Raw genomic sequence first — 18,975 nt, forward strand, 5'->3', positions numbered from 1 at the left:
TGTCCAGCTTCATCCCCCGTCACCTCAGTCCTCCCCTCCTCCCGCCAACCCAAGCACAGCCTGAGGCTTTCACAGCCAACGTGGTGACACCACCGCGCGTCCGCCCCGTGGGGGCTCTCCCGGCTGAGCCACTGTTTCTCATTTTCCTCAGGACTGGGCTTCTCATTCCAGAACCCGCTGTGCAGACTCCTCCCAAACCTGCCCCTCCTCCTTCCCACCTGTGAAAATGGAAATTACAAATCTAAAAGCTTTCTGATTCCACCTGATAAAAGTGAAAAGAACCTATAGGTCACAATGGAATTTGATAAAGCGTAGGAAGGAAATAATTTTAATGCACAAAGCACTTAGAATTTCAAAGATCTGGGCTGCTCCCCACCTACATCAGGAAGAGAACGTACAAGGCACGTCACTCTTAGACGCAGCCAGGGTTTTGCATCTTGTCCTGACAGGAAAGCTTTGCAATTTTCCTTCCACTCTTTCTTAGCTACCAGCTTTTCCCTCTTCATTCTATTAAGTAATCTGCTACTTAATATAACATACCACGTTATATATGCTCATAACAAAGTAACAGTTAAATTACATTAGCCAATTCAGAAATTAATTTGTAAATGTGATTAACTCTTATCTAAGCATTGCACTTCCCATTTATATCATTAGGTACTTCTTCCTATTTCATTCTGGCAGTTAGAACAAATCTATTTTATATACAGAGAAAGAGTATGTGAGTGCTCATGTCATTATTCATCTTTTATTATCTTTTGTTATTAGCAATTTCAGACTTCGATTTTAATTTCTTAAATCTTAGAGAAATACAGTGGTTTTAGGTGAATATTATTCCAGAATCCTGAATGTCAATTTAGAACGTTTGACCTTATTAACTATATTAACAACAAAATATAAAATACATACATTTTACTTATATTGCATCTTAAAGTTAAAACATTTTGTAAGCTCAAATTATTTTTTTACATCTCTCCGGATTTTAAATGGACCAATTTCTTTTTAAAATGCCACTGATTTCAATCACAAGAAATTTTAGCTATAAATCCTGGTTCCCACTGTATTTCAAATCCTAAACACCAACTCAGATAAGTGGCTTTAGAGTTTTTCTCTAAAGCGATTACAGGAAATTCACAAAGCTTCAGTCAGCCCAGCTTCACTAAAATGTCACTACTTTGCAGAATTTAAAAATATGCCACATTTTACATCCAAATCTTGCATTATGTATTCACCAGTTATCACTGCAATGAGATGGAGAGTAAAAGTTAAACAACAAAAATACTTTATTTACAAATACATATTTAACATATAATAATAAAGGAAACTCTCCAAAAAATTCCATTCCAAATTTATTAAACTGATCTTATAATTTTAAACTGAAATTTGAAAATGTTTGTTTGAATTTGAATTTTTCAATACGCTGAAACAAAGATACTTAGAAATACAGTTCTGAGGGAAAAGGAAAAATATTTAAAAACTTTAGTCTTCAAGAATTAATTGAGGAGAGTGCCAGAACAGCGACTAACTGCTGAACAATCATTGACAAGAAGACAGTGGAACTCACCAAAAAAGATACCCCACGTCCAAGGACAAAGGAGAAGCTGCAAGGAGATGGTAGGAGGGGCGCAATCACGATAAAATCAAGTCCCATGACCCCTAGGTAGGTGACTCACAAACTGAAGAACACTTATACAACAGAGGTCCACCCACTGGAGTGAAGGATCTGAGCCCCACGTCAGGCTTCCCAACCTGGGGGTCTGGCAACAGGAGGAGGAATTGCCAGAGAATCCGACTTTGAAGGCTAGCGGGATTTGACTGCAGGACTTCAACAGGACTGGGGGAAACAGAGACTCCACTCTTGGAGGGTACACACAAAGTAGTGTGCGCATCGGGACCCAGGGGAAGGAGCAGTGACCCCATAGGAGACTGAACCAGACACATCTGCTAGTGTTGGAGGGTCTCCTGCAGAGGTGGGGGGTGGCTACGACTCACCGTGAGGACAAGGACACTGGCAGCAGAAGTTCTGGGAAGTACTCCTTGGTGTGAGCTCTCCCAGAGTCCGCCATTAGCCCCACCAAAGAGCCGGGTAGGCTCCAGTGCTGGGTCGCCTCAGGCCAAACAACCAACAGGGAGGAAACCCAGCCCCAACCATCAGCAGACAAGCAGATTGAAGTTTCACTGAGCTCTGCCCACCAGAGCAACAGCCAGCTCTACCCTCCACCAGTCCCTCCCATCAGGAAGCTTGCACAAACCTCTTAGATAGCCTCATCCACGAGAGGGTAGACAGCAGAAGCAAGAAGAACTACAATCCTGCACCCTGTGGAACAAAAACCACATTCACAGAGAGACAGAAAAGATGAAAAGGCAGAGAGCTATGTACCAGATGAAGGAACAAGATAAAACCCCAGAAAAACAACTAAATGAAGTGGAGATAGGAAACTTTCCATAAAGAAGAATTCAGAATAATGATAGTGAAGATGATCCAGAACCTCGGAAAAAGAATGGAGGCAAAGATGGAGAAGATGCAAGAAATGTTTAACAAAGACCTAGAAGAATTAAAGAACAAACACCTAGAAGAATTAAAGAACAAACAAACAGAGATGAACAATACAATAACTGAAATGAAAAACACACTAGAAGGAATCAATAGCAGAATAACTGAGGCAGAAGAATGGATAAGTGACCTGGAAGACAGAATGGTGGAATTCACTGCAGTGGAACAGAATAAAGGAAAGAGAAAGAAAAGAAATGAAGACAGCCTAAGAGACCTCTGGGACAACATTAAACGCAACAACGTTCTCATTATAGGGGTCCCAGAAGGAGAAGAGAGAAAGGACCCAAGATAATATTTGAAGAGATTATAGTCAAAAACTTCCCTAACATGGGAAAGGAAATAGCCACCCAAGTCCAGGAAGCAGAGAGTCCCAGGCAGGATAAACCCAAGGAGAAACACGCCAAGACACATAATTATCAAATTGACAAAAATTAAAGACAAAGAAAAATTATTAAAAGCAACAAGGGAAAAACGACAAATAACATACAAGGGAAGTCCCATAACATTAACAGCTGATTTCTCAGCAGAAACTCTACAAGCCAGAAGGAGTGGGATGATATATTTAAAGTGATGAAGGGGAATAACTTGTAACTAAGATTACTCTACCTAGCAAGGATCTCATTCAGATTTGATGGAGAAACCAAAAGCTTTACAGACAAGCAAAAGCTAAGAGAATTCAGCACCACCAAACCAGCTCTATAACAAATGCTAAAGGAACTTTCCTAAGTAGGAAACACAAGAGAAGAAAAGGACCTACAAAAACAAACCCAAAACAATTAAGAAAATGGTAATAGGAACAAACATATCGAAAACTACCTTAAATGTGAATGGATTAAATGCTCCAACCAAAAGACACAGTCTCGCTAAATGGATACAAAAACAAGACCCATGTATATGCTGTCTACAAGAGACCCACTTCAGACCTAGGGACACATACTGACTGAAAGTGAGGGGATGGAAAAAGATATTCTATGAAAATGGAAATCAAAAGAAAGCTGGAGTAGCAATACTCATATCAGATAAAATAGACTTTAAAATAAATAATGTGACAAGAGACAAAGAAGGACACTACGTAATGATCAAGGGATCAATCCAAGAAGAGGATATAAGAATTATAAACATATATGCACACAACATAGGAGCACCTCAATACATAAGGTAAATGCTAACAGCTATAAAAGAGGAAATCGACAGTAACACAATAATAGTGGGAGACTTTAACACCTCAGTTACACCAATGGACAGATCATCCAACCAGAAAATTAATAAGGAAACACAAGCTTTAAATGACACAATAGACCAGATAGATTTAATTGATATTTATAGGACATTTCATCTGAAAAGAGCCGATTACACTTTCTTCTCAAGTGCACATGGAACATTCTCCAGGATAGATCATATCTTGGGTCACAAATCTAGCCTTGGTAAATTTAAGAAAACTGAAATCATATCAAGTGTCTTTTCCAAACACAACACTATGAGATTAGAAATCAATTACAGGGAAAAAAACATAAAAAACACAAACACAGGAGGCTAAACAATACATTATTAAATAACCAAGAGATAACTAAAGAAATCAAAGAGGAAATCAAAAAATACCTAGAGACAAGTGACAATGAAAACATGACTATCCAAAACCTATGGGATGCAGCAAAAGCAGTTCTAAGAGGAAAGTTTATAGCAATACAATCCTACCTCAAGAAACAAGAAAAATCTCAAATAAACAATCTAACCTTACACCTAAAGGAACTAGAGAAAGAAGAAAAAACAAAACCCAAAGTTAGTAGAAGAAAAGAAAACATAAAGATCAGAGCAGAAATAAATGAAATAGAAACAAAGAAAACAAGAACAAATATCAGTGAAACTAAAAGCTGGTTCTTTGACAAGATAAACAAAATTGATAAACCTTTAGCCAGACTTACCAAGAAAATGATGGCGAGGACTCAAATCAATAGAAATAGAAATGAAAAAGGAGAAGCTACAACAGACACTGCAGAAATACAAAGGATCATAAGAGATTACTACAAGCAACTCTATGCCAGTAAAATGGACAACCTGGAAGAAATGGACAAATTCTTAGAAAGGTGTAACTTTCCAAGACTGAACCAATCACAATATGAATGAATCAATATGAACAGACCAATCACAAGTAGTGAAACTGAAACTGTGATTAAAAACAAAAGTCCAGGGCTTCCCTGGTGGTGCAGTGGTTGAGAGTCCGCCTGCTGATGCAGGGGACACAGGTTTGTGCCCCGGTCTGGGAAGATCCCACATGCCACAGAGCGGCTGGGCCCGAGAGCCATGGCCACTGAGCCTGTGCATCCGGAGCCTGCGCTCCACAACAGGAGAGGCCACAACAGTGAGAGGCCCGCGTACAGGAAAAAAAAAAAAAAGTCCAGGACCAGATGTCTTCACAGGTGAATTCTATCAAACATTTAGAGAACAGCTAACACCCATCCTTCTCAAACTCTTCCAAAAAATAGCAGAGGAAGGAACACTCCCAAACTCATTCTATGAGACCACCATCACCCTAATACTAAAACCAGACAGAGATACTACAAAAAAAGAAAATTACAGACCAATATCACTGATGAATATAGATGCAAAAATCCTCAACAAAATACTAGCAAACAGAATCCAACAACACATTAAAAGGATAATACACCATGATCAAGTGGGATTTATCCCAGGGACGCAAGGATTCTTCAATATATGCATATCATTCAGTGTGATAAACCATATTAACAAATTGAAGAATAAAAACCATATGATCATCTCAATAGATGCATAAAAAACTTTTGACAGAATTCAAAACCCATTTATGATAAAAACCCTCCAGAAAGTGGGCATAGAGGTAACCTACCTCAACATAATAAAGGCCATACATGACAAACCCACAGCAAACATCATTCTCAATGGTGAAAAACTGAAACCATTTCCTCTAAGATCAGGAACAAGACAAGGATGTCCACTCTTGCCACTCCTATGCAACATAGTTTTGGAAGAAACTATGTAAATAGTGCTGTCATGTAGTGCTTCTTCTTTGGAAGAAGAAAAAGAAATAAAAGGAATACAAACTGGAAAAGAAGAAGTAAAACTCACTGTTTGCAGATGACATGATACTATACATAGAGAATCCTAAAGATGCCACCAGAAAACTACTAGAGCTAATCAATGAATTTCGTAAAGTGGCAGGATACAAAATTAATGCACAGAAATCTCTTGCATTCCTATGCAGTAACAATGAAAGATCAGAAAGAGAAATTAAGGAAATGATCCCATTCACCATTGCAACAAAAAGAATAAAATACCTAAGAATAAACCTACTTAAGGAGATAAAAGACCTCTACTCAGAAAACTTTAAGACACTGATGAAAGAAATCAAGGATGACACAAACAGATGGAGAGACATACCATGTTCTTGGACTGGAAGAATCAATACTGTGAAAATGACTATACTACCCAAAGCAATCTACAGATTCAATGCAATCCCTATCAAATTACCAATGGCATTTTTTACAAAACTAGAACAAAAACCTTAAAATTTGTATGGAGACACAAAAGACCCCGGATAGCCAAAGTTATCTTGAGGAAAAAAAACGGAGCTGGAGGAATCAGACTCCCTGACTTCAGACTATACTACAAAGCTACAGTAATCAACACAGTATGGTACTGGCCCAAAAAAGAAATACAGATCAGTGGAACAGGATAGAAAGCCCAGAGATAAACCCACACACCTATGGTCAACTAATCTATGACAAGGGAGGCAAGGATATACAATGGAAAAAAGACAGTCCCTTCAATAAGTGGTGCTGGGAAAACTGGACAGCTACATGTAAAAGAATGAAATTAGAACACTCCCTAGCACCATACACAAAAATAAACTCAAGATGGATTAAAGACCTAAATGTAAGGCTGGACACTATAAAACTCTTAGAGGAAAACATAGGAAGAACACTCTTTGACATAAATCACAGCAAGATCTTTTTTGACCCACCTCCTAGAGAAATGAAACAGAAACAAAAATAAACAAATGGGACCTAATGAAACTTAAAAGCTTTTGCACAGCAAAGGAAACTATAAACAAGATGAAAAGACAACCCTCAGAATGGGAGAAAATATTTGCAAGTGAATCAATGGACAAAGGATTAATCTCTAAAATATATAAACAGCTCATGCAGCTCAATATTAAAATAAACAAACAACCCAATCAAAAAATGGGCAGAAGACCTAAATAGACATCTCTCCAAAGGAGACATACAGATGGCCAAGAGGCACATGAAAAGCTGCTCAACATCATTAATTATTAAAAAAATACAAATCAAAACTACAATGAGGTATCACCTCACACTGTTCAGAATGACCATCATCAAAAAATCTACAAACAGTAAATGCTGGAGAGGATGTGGAGAAAAGGGAACCCTCTTGCAGTGTTGGTGGGAATGTGAATTGGTACAGCCACTATGGAGAACAGTATGGAGGTTCCTTAAATAACTAAAAATAGAATTACCATATGACCCAGCAATCCCATTATTGGGCATATACCCAGAGAAAACCATAATTCAAAAAGACACATGCACTCCAATGTTCATTGCAGCACTATTTGTAATAGCCAGGTCATGGAAGCAACCTAAGTGTCCACTGACAGACAAATGGATAAAGAAGATGTGGTACATATATGCAATGGAATATTACTCAGCCATAAAAAGAAACGAAATTGAGTTATTTGTAGAGATGTGGATGGACCTAGAGACTGTCATACTGAGTGAAGTAAGTCAGAAAGAGAAAAACAAATATCGTATATTAACGCATATTTGTGGAATCTAGAAACATGGTACAGATGAACCGGTTTGCAAGGCAGAAAGAGACACAAATGTAGAGGACAAACATACGAACACCAAGGGGGGAAAGCGGGGGCGGGTGGTGGTGGTCGGATGAACTGGGAGATTGAGATTGGCTTATATACACTGATATGTATAAAATAGATGACTAATAAGAGCAAATGATTTTTCCAAGTGTGCTGTAACACACACACACGCACACACACACGCGCACACATGCACACTCACGCACGTGCACACACTCGCGCACACACACACACGCACACACGCACACTCACGCACGTGCACACACTCGCGCACACACACACGCACACACTGGCTCCTGTTTGTAATCAGTTATATCCCACCTGGATCTTTTGTTATTAACCCCCCCAAAAAATAATTAATTGATAGTCATTATTCTAGAGATATGAGTATCCTCCCTAGTTTTCTCCTGACCTTACGGGTGAGTCACAGAGAAGTTGGTACCTGCCCACCGTCGCACAGTCACCTGAGAGCATCCAGGCCCCAGACTCTGGGGTCACAGAGCCAGGGTACAACCGGGCAACTGATAATCCAGGGCAGCCTCTCGAGACGCCAAGCTGAGCACTTATGATTAACACACACGATATTCTCTGAAGGTCGTGTCTCTCTCCCTCACAACGGCCATGAATATCTGCGATCACGTTTTCCGTGTGTCACGCTTTTCCTGTGCACACAGCCACAGTCGTACCCCCAGCAACAAGCAGCAGTCACCACTCGGGGCAGGGAGGAAGCACCTGTCGCCCACCACTCGTGCTCCCCTGCCCCGCCCCAAAGCCTGCGCTTCCAGAATGTACCTCCTCTAGTGGTCATGGGGGCGGGGGGGAGCTGAGGGGTGCTCACTGGCACGCACCTTGTGTCTGGACCCCTCTGCCCTGCTTTGTCCTCTCAGCTCCCTACACAGCTCCTAACAGGTGCTCAGACTTTGCTCTGTTCATGATGTACACGCATAAATGGTGTGCACGCAGGTGCAGGTATATACACATCTGTAACCACAAAGCACTGTTCCAAATGACATTTAATTTTACCTTCATAAAGTCCTGACCCCTTCAGGAAAAGCCTCAAGCCTGTGGAAAAGGCCAGCCTGGTACCACTTCTCCTGGCTGCCCTCCCCGGCAGGAAGGCAGTGAAGCCTCTGGCGTTTCTAATGCCACAAATGCAGAAGCTGCTACTTGTCTACCTTGTCACACAAGCCATGACAGCCTGGATGTATCACCAGGATGACAGGACTGGCACTGCCTGCGCCGAGACCACACACCTTCCCCAAAGCACCGCTGCCGCCTCATGGGGTCCGAACGTCCCCAGGTTTACAGATGATGAGTAATTTTATACTCCTCGGCGCATAACAAAAGCTTAAGATAATTGTAATGTGAAGAGTCAACTACTGAAGCCATTTGGTAAAGTATAATTATCTGAAGAGAAATCATTAAGGATAATATTCAGCAGGATAGAGACGAGAAGAGAATACAGTATATTTTACCATTAACAGTTATGCTGATTTGTAAAATTGATATCAAAATGCAGCTATTATAGGGCTCCCCTGGTGTCGCAGTGGTTGAGAGTCCGCCTGCCGATGCAGGGGACACGGGTTCATGCCCTGGTCCGGGAAGATCCCACATGCCGCGGAGCGGCTGGGCCCGTGAGCCATGGCCGCTGAGCCTGCGCGTCCGGAGCCTGTGCTCCGCAATGGGAGAGGCCACAACAGTGAGAGGCCCGCATACCAAAAAAAAAAAAAAAAAAAAAAAGAAAAAGCAGCTATTATAAAAATATAAAGGCACAATTTTATTCAAACCCGAAATAGCTAATCAGGGCTTCCCTGATGGTGCAGTGGTTAAGAATCCACCTGCCAATGCAGGGGACACGGGTTCGAGTCTTGGTCCAGGAAGACCCCACATGCTGCGGAGCAACTAAGCCCGTGCACCACAACTACTGAGCCTGCGCTCTAGAGCCCGCGAGCCACAACTACTGAAGCCCGCACGCCTAGAGCCCGTGCTCTGCAACAAGAGAAGCCACCGCAATGAGAAGCTCGCGCTCTACAACAAGAGAAGCCACCGCAATGAGAAGCCCACGCACCGCAATGAAAAGCAGCCCCCGTTCGCCGCAACTAGAGAAAGCCCGTGCGCAGCAACAAAGACCCAACGCAGCCAAAAATAAATAAATAAATAAATAAATTTACAAAATAGCTAATCATAAATATAAATTCTCAGTACAAGAGCCAGAAACAGAACTTCCTCCCTCTTACAGCATGACATACCATTAATTCAGATAAATACTTATGATTCAACAGTGCGTATCAGCTGTTACGTACCAGGCATGTAATTTATTCACGCAGTCTTGTGTCTCTTTCTGAAAGAAAGGGGAACTTCCCTCCTCACTCACAAGCAGCCTCACTGGCAAAAGGGCAATCATGCCCTTTCCAAAGGCAATCGTTGACTTAGACTGGTCCATATTTACACCTGAGGGTGGGATGAGGCCCATAAAACATACGGGCACCAGATACCCAGACAAAGGTAGGTTCTGAAAGCAGGAGAGAAGGGGCGCGACTGTGACTGGGAATAAGCAGGGCTGATGGAGGCTGGGACAGAAGCCAGGGATGGGGTCAATGTCCAGGGAGAGGCCCTGAGGTGGCCTCAAGGACACGAACACATCGGACAAAGACCTGAGCTGGGTGGGCAGTGCTGCCGTCGTCTGACACATGAACACAGAGAGAGAACGGGGTTTCAGGGTTAAGATTAGGCGGAGGATCTTGGAAGTGTTAACTGAACAGCCAAGCAGGGCTCACCGAGGCACCGCGTTGGGCATCAGTGGGTTAACCAGAGGGGGGTGAGGCCACCTGGAAACATAAAGCAAGAAAAGAACCTACAGAAGAAGGTCTGTACACCCCACTCTGAAAGGCAGAGCAGAGGACTAGGTCCCCAAAGAGCCGGAGACGGAAGGAGGAAAAGCAGAGGGTCGGGGAGGGAGGTGCGCCAGGTGAGCCGTCAGCAGCTCAAACCACTTAGAGGTGAAGCCAGAAGGGGGCAGCAGGCCTGGGGCCTGGGGACATGGCGGCCTGAGTGTCGCAGGGACAGAGGTGAAGATGGTCAGCTGGGGGCAGGGACCACAAAGGGACAGCTCCAGGGGCAACACACTCGGAGGGAAAGAGTCAGGGAGGTGGGATCAGCTCCCCTTCCACCTCTTGTACTCTGACTTAGCAAGGGAAGCTGGTCTCCCTTTAAAGACCCGACGGCCACCACACTTAGTTTCTGAAAGTTGTGTCATGCAAAACGTGTGCGAACATTGTCAAATGCAACATTTATTGTCAATAGAAAGTGTTGTAATTCCTGATAGGAATACCTGGCAGCTATGCCACACTTTATAAATACAGATTATTCTCCTAAACACTAGCTCAATGAACAAAAATGTCCTAATGTAGAATCTCGGTGCATTCATGCGGTTATATTCCTACTGATGCTAATTCATAAAATAGACAATAAAACATACACCTGCTGAGAGCATTCAGTCATTCTAGAAATGGAATTGGATTCTTACAATGATTTGTCATTCAAACTACTTCGATTAAAATATAAATAATTACAGTTACCTCTCTTTTAGTCAATGCTTAAATGCAATTACCACTCACTGCAAAGGGGAGGGGAGTCAGCCTTCAACTAAAATCAGCAGGAGAAATAAAGTAGTATGAATGCTAATAACACCATGAGCTTGACAATACTGAGCCTTACCATTTATATGATCGTATTTATAACAGTACAATTCAGCGCCATAAGACAATGAGATTCATCCAGATTTCAAATGAATTTTGGTGCCTATCAAAACTAGAATTGGGGCTTCCCTGGTGGCGCAGTGGTTGAGAGTCCGCCTGCCGACGCAGGGGACACAGGTTCGTGCCCCGGTCCGGGAGGATCCCACATGCCGCGGGGCGGCTGGGCCCGTGAGCCATGGCCGCTGAGCCTGCGCGTCCGGAGCCTGTGCTCCGCAGCGAGAGAGGCCACAGCAGTGAGAGGCCCGCGTACCGCAAAAAAAAAAAAAAAAAAAAACTAGAATTGATGCCAAATGTGAACAGTTCAGAGTCGGGTTTATTCACTCAGAATAATAAGTGTGACTATAAGTAACCTGCAGACAGTGCTGAGTGTAAAGCGCCCAGACACAGCCGCTCTGGAAACTCTCGCAGGAGAAGCAGGTCATCGCCGGCGCCAGGGCTCCACGGCAGGTCAGCGCGGTGCCCACACGTAACTGGCCTTTTCTAACTGTTTCCAACAGGGCCTGCTGAGCGGTCCGCTAAGCAAGCTAAGAGGCACATTCACTTTTCAAAAGTCCTACTTCTTTGCTTAATTAAAACACAGCTAGTTAACAATACTTATGGATGTAAAACCACAGCCTCCGCAGAAACCAGAAACTGTCTCACCAACAATTCTAATTGGGAAATCACCACAGCATAATACTCGCCACACTTTTTTAACATCCTTGAAGATGAAACACAAGAGAGGAAGGAGGTGAGGGCTGCGGGGAGGCCCGGAGGGTGGGCGTCCAGGGCCGGAGACTCTGCTGCTCAGCACAGAATGAGCGGGGACCTCAGTGGCCTGGGGGAAACTGACATCCAGTGTTCGCGGAAAACACGCCCAAAGCTCTCCAAAGTACAATCTGAATGACAACATGCAGCAACCAGCTGATACTAAGGAAAAGCACACGCCAGTCTAAACACAAATACTTTTTTCCATGAAATTCGCATGCACTTTTCCCCTAAAAGCATTTCTTTAACCTGCCTTGGTACACTGCAAAAAATACGGTCGATTCTAATTAGCGGGTTTCTGAGGATGTTGGAATCAGGTCTGAAGTGACTCAGAACCCAGACCACAGGCTCTTCGGGTGAGGGGGAGGCAGGGGACACAGGGTTCCCCGTCCCCGTCCCGCATGCAGCGGCCACCCATCACCCGTGTCCACGTGCCTCAGAGCGAGTGTCTGCTCGGAGAAGGGCAGCGCGGGGGCCTGGGGTACAGAGATAGACCTCACGTGCCTGACGCCACCTGCTTCCTGTGGTGGCAGGCGAGCTGCTCTCATAATTCTGCAGCTGGGGTACCCGTTTGACAAAGAGGGAACCCGGCTGTAAACTCACTGACACGAGCTCCCCTCCCTCCACCCAATGATAAAGCAGCTCAACGTCTCCATCTGCCACTCACTCCCTCGATGGAACTCACATCAGGGCTGCCCTCTTGTCACCCTTCTTAAGTGTGTCTCCTGGGACATCTAGGGACATGGAGCTAAATTAAACTTGGATCTTGGAAACCGATCCAAGATAGGAAACCGATCTCCTGGTAAAATCAGGCAATTCCCCATCTTAAAATATGAGAATCTTGCTTATGACATCATAGACATCATAGACATCATCAGAAATTCTACACTTGAAATCAAAGATGAGTCAGCAAGGATGAGAGACACGTGACAAAAGCACAGAACAAACGGACATCCTTCCCCAGAGGTTACCTGTTGCCTTTAGCTCCTGCGATAACTCACATCTCTAACTAGATGACGAAGTGGTGACACTAACAGATGCACACTTTAAATGACCTGATATGCTCTCGCCTTCCAGTCGCCAAGCTCACCGTGAGAACTCACATATGACTGGCTCTCCCAGGCTTCCAGCCCCTGGACTGAAGCAGTGATGTTAATTAAAAACAGAAAATTGCATTCAGCACAAACCAACAGCAGTGGTTGAACAGGAAAGCAGGACACCTTTACACACTGCATTGGCGGTTCTCCACCAGGGGTTTAACCACAGGGACACAGGAGACTCAGGGACACAGGTATATGAACTGGCTCAACTTAGGGAATACAAGTAACAGGGAACGGCCACCTAAAACGAAAGAGAAAAGGAAGTTCCAATCCTGAGCAAGAGACATTCAAATGTGGCCAAATTCTCATGATTCAGACCAGCAGTCATAAAGAACATGGTTCCAGCCATGACTGTGAGCTATGAACCTTCCTGTTTTAAAAGACACATGTGTAGACAGAACAGTTAACAGGGGGCAAGAATCTGAGCCCTGCTGTAGGCTGTAGCACGCAGCATCTGAGCACACCTGATTACTTAGGACACCGGAGGGACCATTCCTGCTACTACGGGATCCATGTTACTATTCCGACACTTGTCCTTTGGTGCTGACAGAACTTCCTGGTTGGAACACAATCATGGCTGGAACCTTGGCTGGAAAATGGCCCTAAACATCTTTGCACTGTGGACCTCTGATGGCCATAAATTTTTCACTTGAATCCTTGGAATCTAGACAACCATGCAGATTTGCTGCTTTTCTTATCAGCAACTATCCATAACATCATTGAGTTTACATAGTTAGTCAATCACTTCAGTTAAGAACTTAGTGCTTCTAATTAGAAAAATGATGACACACAAGAAAGTCGTTTCAAACCCAGTATGAGGCACATAGGATGCATCTTATAATCAAGGTTCTTATTACAAATAAGCACTAATTACAGCCTCAGCAAAAGGGGCATGGAGCCCCTCTCTGAGCCCTCAATTTAGTGTCTTAATGTAGTCAACATTTAGCACCCTGGAGAGTACTTATTTGAGAGCCTGCAGTTGATATATTTTTTAAAAACTTAAATTATTGCCAATAACTCGTCCACTGGGTCAGTTATGCAGTATGATCAATCCACTTGGTTCTTCCACTATAATTACAGTGGTTATAAACAGGACGGCTGCAAGAACACCTCAAGCGGATGGGCAGCTCCTAACCAGAGAGGGCATGGCTGCAACACTCCAGCCAGTGACAGAACTCCCAGCCTCTCTTTCTTAAGCAGTTTACTTCCAATTACTCCAAGCACATCTTCCCGGTTTAATTTCCACCTGCGGTAGCTGGAAAACTACTCTGTGGCAAAGTACTTTGCACAATCAGCACGGAACTTTACATGAAATTTAATTTCAAAATTTTGTGGAAACACCCCAAAATTGTACAACTTGAAGGAAGATGCAACTGTCTCTACATAAGCTTTTTTTTTTTTTTAAGAAAATCATACAGTCATTAGTACTACTGCCCTGGTTTAGAAGCATCCTGACACACAAGAATTTATAAAAGCCTTCAACCCACAGTCTCCGAAACATTTCTCGGTTATCCTGAAAAGGATTGCTAGACATACTCCGGTTTTCACTGTCGCTCCCGGGCTTAGGGAGTCTGTGAGGACAAACCCGAAGGGAGGCGGTTCAATCAGTCGGGGAGCCTCGGCTGCGGTTCCTAAACTGTTTCCAGAACACTCGGTTATGCTGGGGGTGGCGACGCGAAGCCTTCCAAGAACTTTTCGTTTTTGACTGAGCCACATTTCTGTTTTCCCCCAACAGTTAAGTTATTTAAAAGTAAGAGGGTGGAGGGGAGTCGTCTGGGGCAGGGATAAGAAGCGATGTCACACAGACACGCACGCACGAATCGGTATCACGAAGTGGGCGTCCAGAGCTAAGCTGTCCCCTAAGTAGCGGGGCGCTCGGCCAGGGGGGACCCCAGCACCGGGCAGAGGCCCCCCAAGACGGAGCTGAGCTCAGGAGGCCGTCCGCCGCGGCCCCTGAGGCCAGGAGCCGCTCGCAGGGAGACATGAGGGGCGAACCCCGAACCCCCAACACTGGAGAACCTGGTTCCCACGGGCCACGGAGCCGCTGCACCTTCACGACAGGGAAAGGCAGACCCTACAAGTTTCCGTCTGGGATGCTGGGCCGGGAGGACGGAGGGTCAGGGGGTCTGCGCCCGCCCGCCCGCACGAGCCGCCCCGGGAGATGGGGTTGGAGACGCAAGAGGGAAGGGGGCGCCGGGTAAGGAAGGGGCGGAGGATGAGGAGGGCGCGCGGAGGAGAGACAGGGGCGCTGGGAAGGGGAGGGCCTGGAGGGAGAAAGGGGTGCAGAGGAGAAGGGGGCGCAGGGAGAGGAGGGGCGCGCGCAGAAAAGACGGCCGGGAGGGCCGGCACTCACCCTCGCGGGCACTAGCAGGCGGCCGGAGCGCCCGCGGGGGGCAGCCGGGGGGAAGGGTCCCTCGGCGCTCATCGCCGCCCACTCGGCGGGACCAGCGCTCCGGGCCGCGCGAGCTCAGCGCCGAGGCCCCGCGCGAGCCTCCTAGGGCCCCGCGGGCGCCACGTCCGCGCCCCTCTGCGCTCCGGCGCCGCTCGGGCTCGGCTCTGGCTCCGCGGGCAGCGGCGGGAGGAGCTGAGCGCCGCCCACCGCCCGTGAGTGCCGCCCACCGCCCTGAGCACCGCCCACCGCCCTGAGCACCGCCCTCCGCCCTGAGCACCGCCCACCGCCCTGAGCACCGCCCACCGCCCGTGACCACCGCCCACCGCCCTGAGCACCGCCCACCGCCCGTGACCACCGCCCACCGCCCTGAGCACCGCCCACGCGACCAGCCGGGAGAAGAGGGGAGCGCGGCTGCCGGGGGGCGGGGACGTGTCCCGGGTTGCGGCGCTGCGGGGGAGAGCAGGAGAGGTGACAGCCTCTGGGGGCTGCCGCTCCACCGGGCCGGGGTCGAGCGCTCCTCCCGCTCGGCGGCCCCTCCCCGCCCCTGCTCCCCGGTGGATCTGACCTGGGGCGTCCCCCCGTCCGCAGTCGGGTGCCTCCGGGCCTTCCCCGCCCTCGGATGGTCGCAGGGCAGCTGCCTGCCGGGTCCCTGGGGACCCCTCCGCCGGGGTCTCCCCTTCACGTGGAGCTGGTGCTGGACCCTGGGGACTGTCCAGAAAAGGAAAGGACGCCTCTCCCGCCCGCGAGCCCCACCCGCGCCCCGGGCTGGCGGCTCGGCGGCGCCCGTGTCCTCCCTGCGGACCCGGGGACGCCCTGGGGCGCGGGGCTGCGCGCACCTCCCGGCAGTAGGGCAGCAGCCGGTCGGCGATTCCCTTGCTCTCTCAGGACAGTATCGGGCTGCGTAGACCCAAGTCATCCTCGTTCAAGCGTAAACGAAAGTTTGGCATAAATCTCAGGAAAACACCCCCACCCCCCAAGCTACCAACCTTTACAAAGGGCGTGGGTTTTCCTCCCTTTCCAAATCCCGCGTCTCCCGGTCGCGCAAACTCTCAGGGGCGCAGACGCGCGCGGCCTTTCATCTGCGGAAGCCCGTTCGCTGTCCTCTGAGGCGGGAAAGCGCGAAAGCCGAGGTGTCGGGACCGGCGTGACCCCGTCTCTGCGAGTGGAACGCCTGACGCATGGCGGACAAGTGGCGGTGGAACAGACACGAGAGACGCTGCTCTTTCTGACGGCAACCTGGTGTTTTCGAGCTTTATCGGGAAATAATGGATGGATAACAGTGTGTAAATTTAAGGCGTACAAAGTGTTGACTTGATACACTTATACCGCCGTGTGATTACCACCCTCGGTTAGCTGACCTTCACCAGGTCACATAATTACCATTTCTTTTCAGAAGTGGGAAATACAGTCTTGATAACTATAATCACCATGCCATACATTAGACCCCCAGAATGTATTCATCTTATAACTGAACAGTTTGTACCCTCTGATCAACGTCTTTGCAGCCCCCAGCTCCCCAGCCCCTGGTACCCACCCATCTACTCTGTTTCTCTGCGTTGGGCTTTCTTAGATTCCATATTTAAGTGAGATCATACAGCATGTGTCTTCCTCTGACTTAACGGAATGCCCTCAAAGTCCATCCATGTGGTTGCAAAATGGCAAGATTTCCTCTTTCTGATGGCTGAATAATATTCATTATATGTACACATAATATACATACATACACACATAGGCACATATATATCACATATACACATATATATCTGATAGATATCACAATACATGTACATACACACAGGCACACACACCCCACATCTTCTTTATCGTTCATCCGTTGCTGGATACTTGGGTTGTTTCCATGTCTTGGCTATTGTGAATAATGTTGCAGTAAACATGGGAGTTCATAAATCTTTTCGATATCCTGTTTTCCTTTGGTTATACGCCCAGAAGTGGGATTGCTGGGTATAATAATAATTTTATTTATTTTTCGAGGTACTTCCATACTGCTTTCTCCATCTTCCTATGAGCAGAAAACTAGTGTGTGTTTTTGTTTTTTTAATTTATTTTTTTTTAACTGAGGGTTTTTTTTAATTTATTTTATTTATTTATCTTTGGCTGCGTCAGGTCTTCATTGCTGTGTGCGGGCTTTCTCTAGCTGCGGCGAACAGGGCTACTCTTCATTGTGGTGCGCGGGCTTCTCATTGTGGTGGCCTCTCTTGTTGTGGAGCATGGGTTCTGGGTGTGCGGGCTTCAGTAGTTGCAGGACCTGGGCTCAGTAGTTGTGGTTCGTGGGCTCTAGAGCGCAGGCTCAGTAGTTGTGGTGCACGGGCTTATTTGCTCTGTGGCATGTGGGATCTTCCCGGACCAGGGCTCCAACCCGTGTCTCCTGCATTGGCAGGTGGATTCTTAACCACTGCGCCACCAGGGAAGCTCCTTGTGTGTGTTTTTAAAACCATATTTGCTACAAAAGAAGTGTGTTTGCATACGCCATAATTTCTCTGTGTTGTCTAAACTAGAAATTCACTAAAGAGTAAAACAACTAATTATTTAAGAAAAAGAGAATCACATGATCATTACCATATTTCTAGTTTTAAACCTGATATTAATATGAATTACAACTAAAACTCACAAGAACTACATTGTAGAGCAGGTATCACTTTTTCCCAGTCTTCAGATAATAAATTTTACGGCTAAATTAATATTGTTTTGGAAATTTGTTAATATTTGTGTGCTAAGGAGTTGAAGTGAGTACTATTTTTGAGACTTTTTTGGAAAAAATGACATTTCACATTAAAAAGGATGGTGTGATAGAATCGACACTAATATGCTACTCAAAGAACAGGAAGGGAAGGAGGGAGGGAGGAAGGGAGGGAGGAGAAGAAGGACAAAGGAGAGAAAGATTCCACAGCAGTGGAGGGGATTCCTGTAGGAAACCTCTCCCAGGGGAGCCATGGCTGTTGGGGGCCCTTGAGGATCAGCAGATCCTCGGAGGACTCAGAAACTGACCAGGGCTAGCACCAGGGTCCTGGGGCCTGTGCAACTGCAGGATAACGCAAGGGCTTTTAAGTCATGGTCCAAGAGTGGGTTTTAGGCAGGTGATCAGTGAATGCCTCTAACTGTATTTAATATAACTGTATTTAATGCCTCTAACTGTATTAACCGCTTTTAATAGTCAATATTTTTTCAATCATTCACACATTCAACAACGATTGATTGCTGATGGATGTCTAGATGGCTTAGTAGATATTGGGGGTGTGATGAATGTAAGACCACCAGGTCCTCATGGAGCTCAGTCTAGTGGCTCACGGACATAAAGTTACTGCCTCCCTTATTTGATGGCTTACAGACATTTTATTACCCATGTAATAAAAATGTCCTTCCCAAATCATGTTCTTAGCATATGTGTTAAATATCTTTGAGAATGAATGAGTGAACTCAAAACTGATTATGTCACCGTATCCTTACCTGAGTAAGAATATTTGGAGAAGATATTAAATATATCCAGTAGGCATTGTAATATTCAAATATGTACCTGAATTTTTAGAATGGTCTCCAAA

General features: G+C 45.9%; 1 protein-coding gene across 1 annotated transcript in view; it reads right to left on the bottom strand.

Annotated features, from left to right (window-relative positions):
- Nucleotides 1–15,635, bottom strand: part of SNTG2 (syntrophin gamma 2) — a 201,056-nt gene extending 185,421 nt beyond the window's left edge. The window contains exon 1 of the mRNA XM_079940355.1: nucleotides 15,380–15,635. Within this exon, the coding sequence (XP_079796481.1) occupies nucleotides 15,380–15,451 (72 nt within the window). The 5' untranslated portion in view covers nucleotides 15,452–15,635. The remainder of the gene's footprint in view (nucleotides 1–15,379) is intronic.
- Between the last annotated feature and the right edge of the window lie 3,340 nt (nucleotides 15,636–18,975).

This window comes from Stenella coeruleoalba (genome assembly GCF_951394435.1).
Source record: "Stenella coeruleoalba genome assembly, chromosome: 13".
In the NCBI taxonomy this organism is placed as follows: domain Eukaryota; kingdom Metazoa; phylum Chordata; class Mammalia; order Artiodactyla; family Delphinidae; genus Stenella; species Stenella coeruleoalba.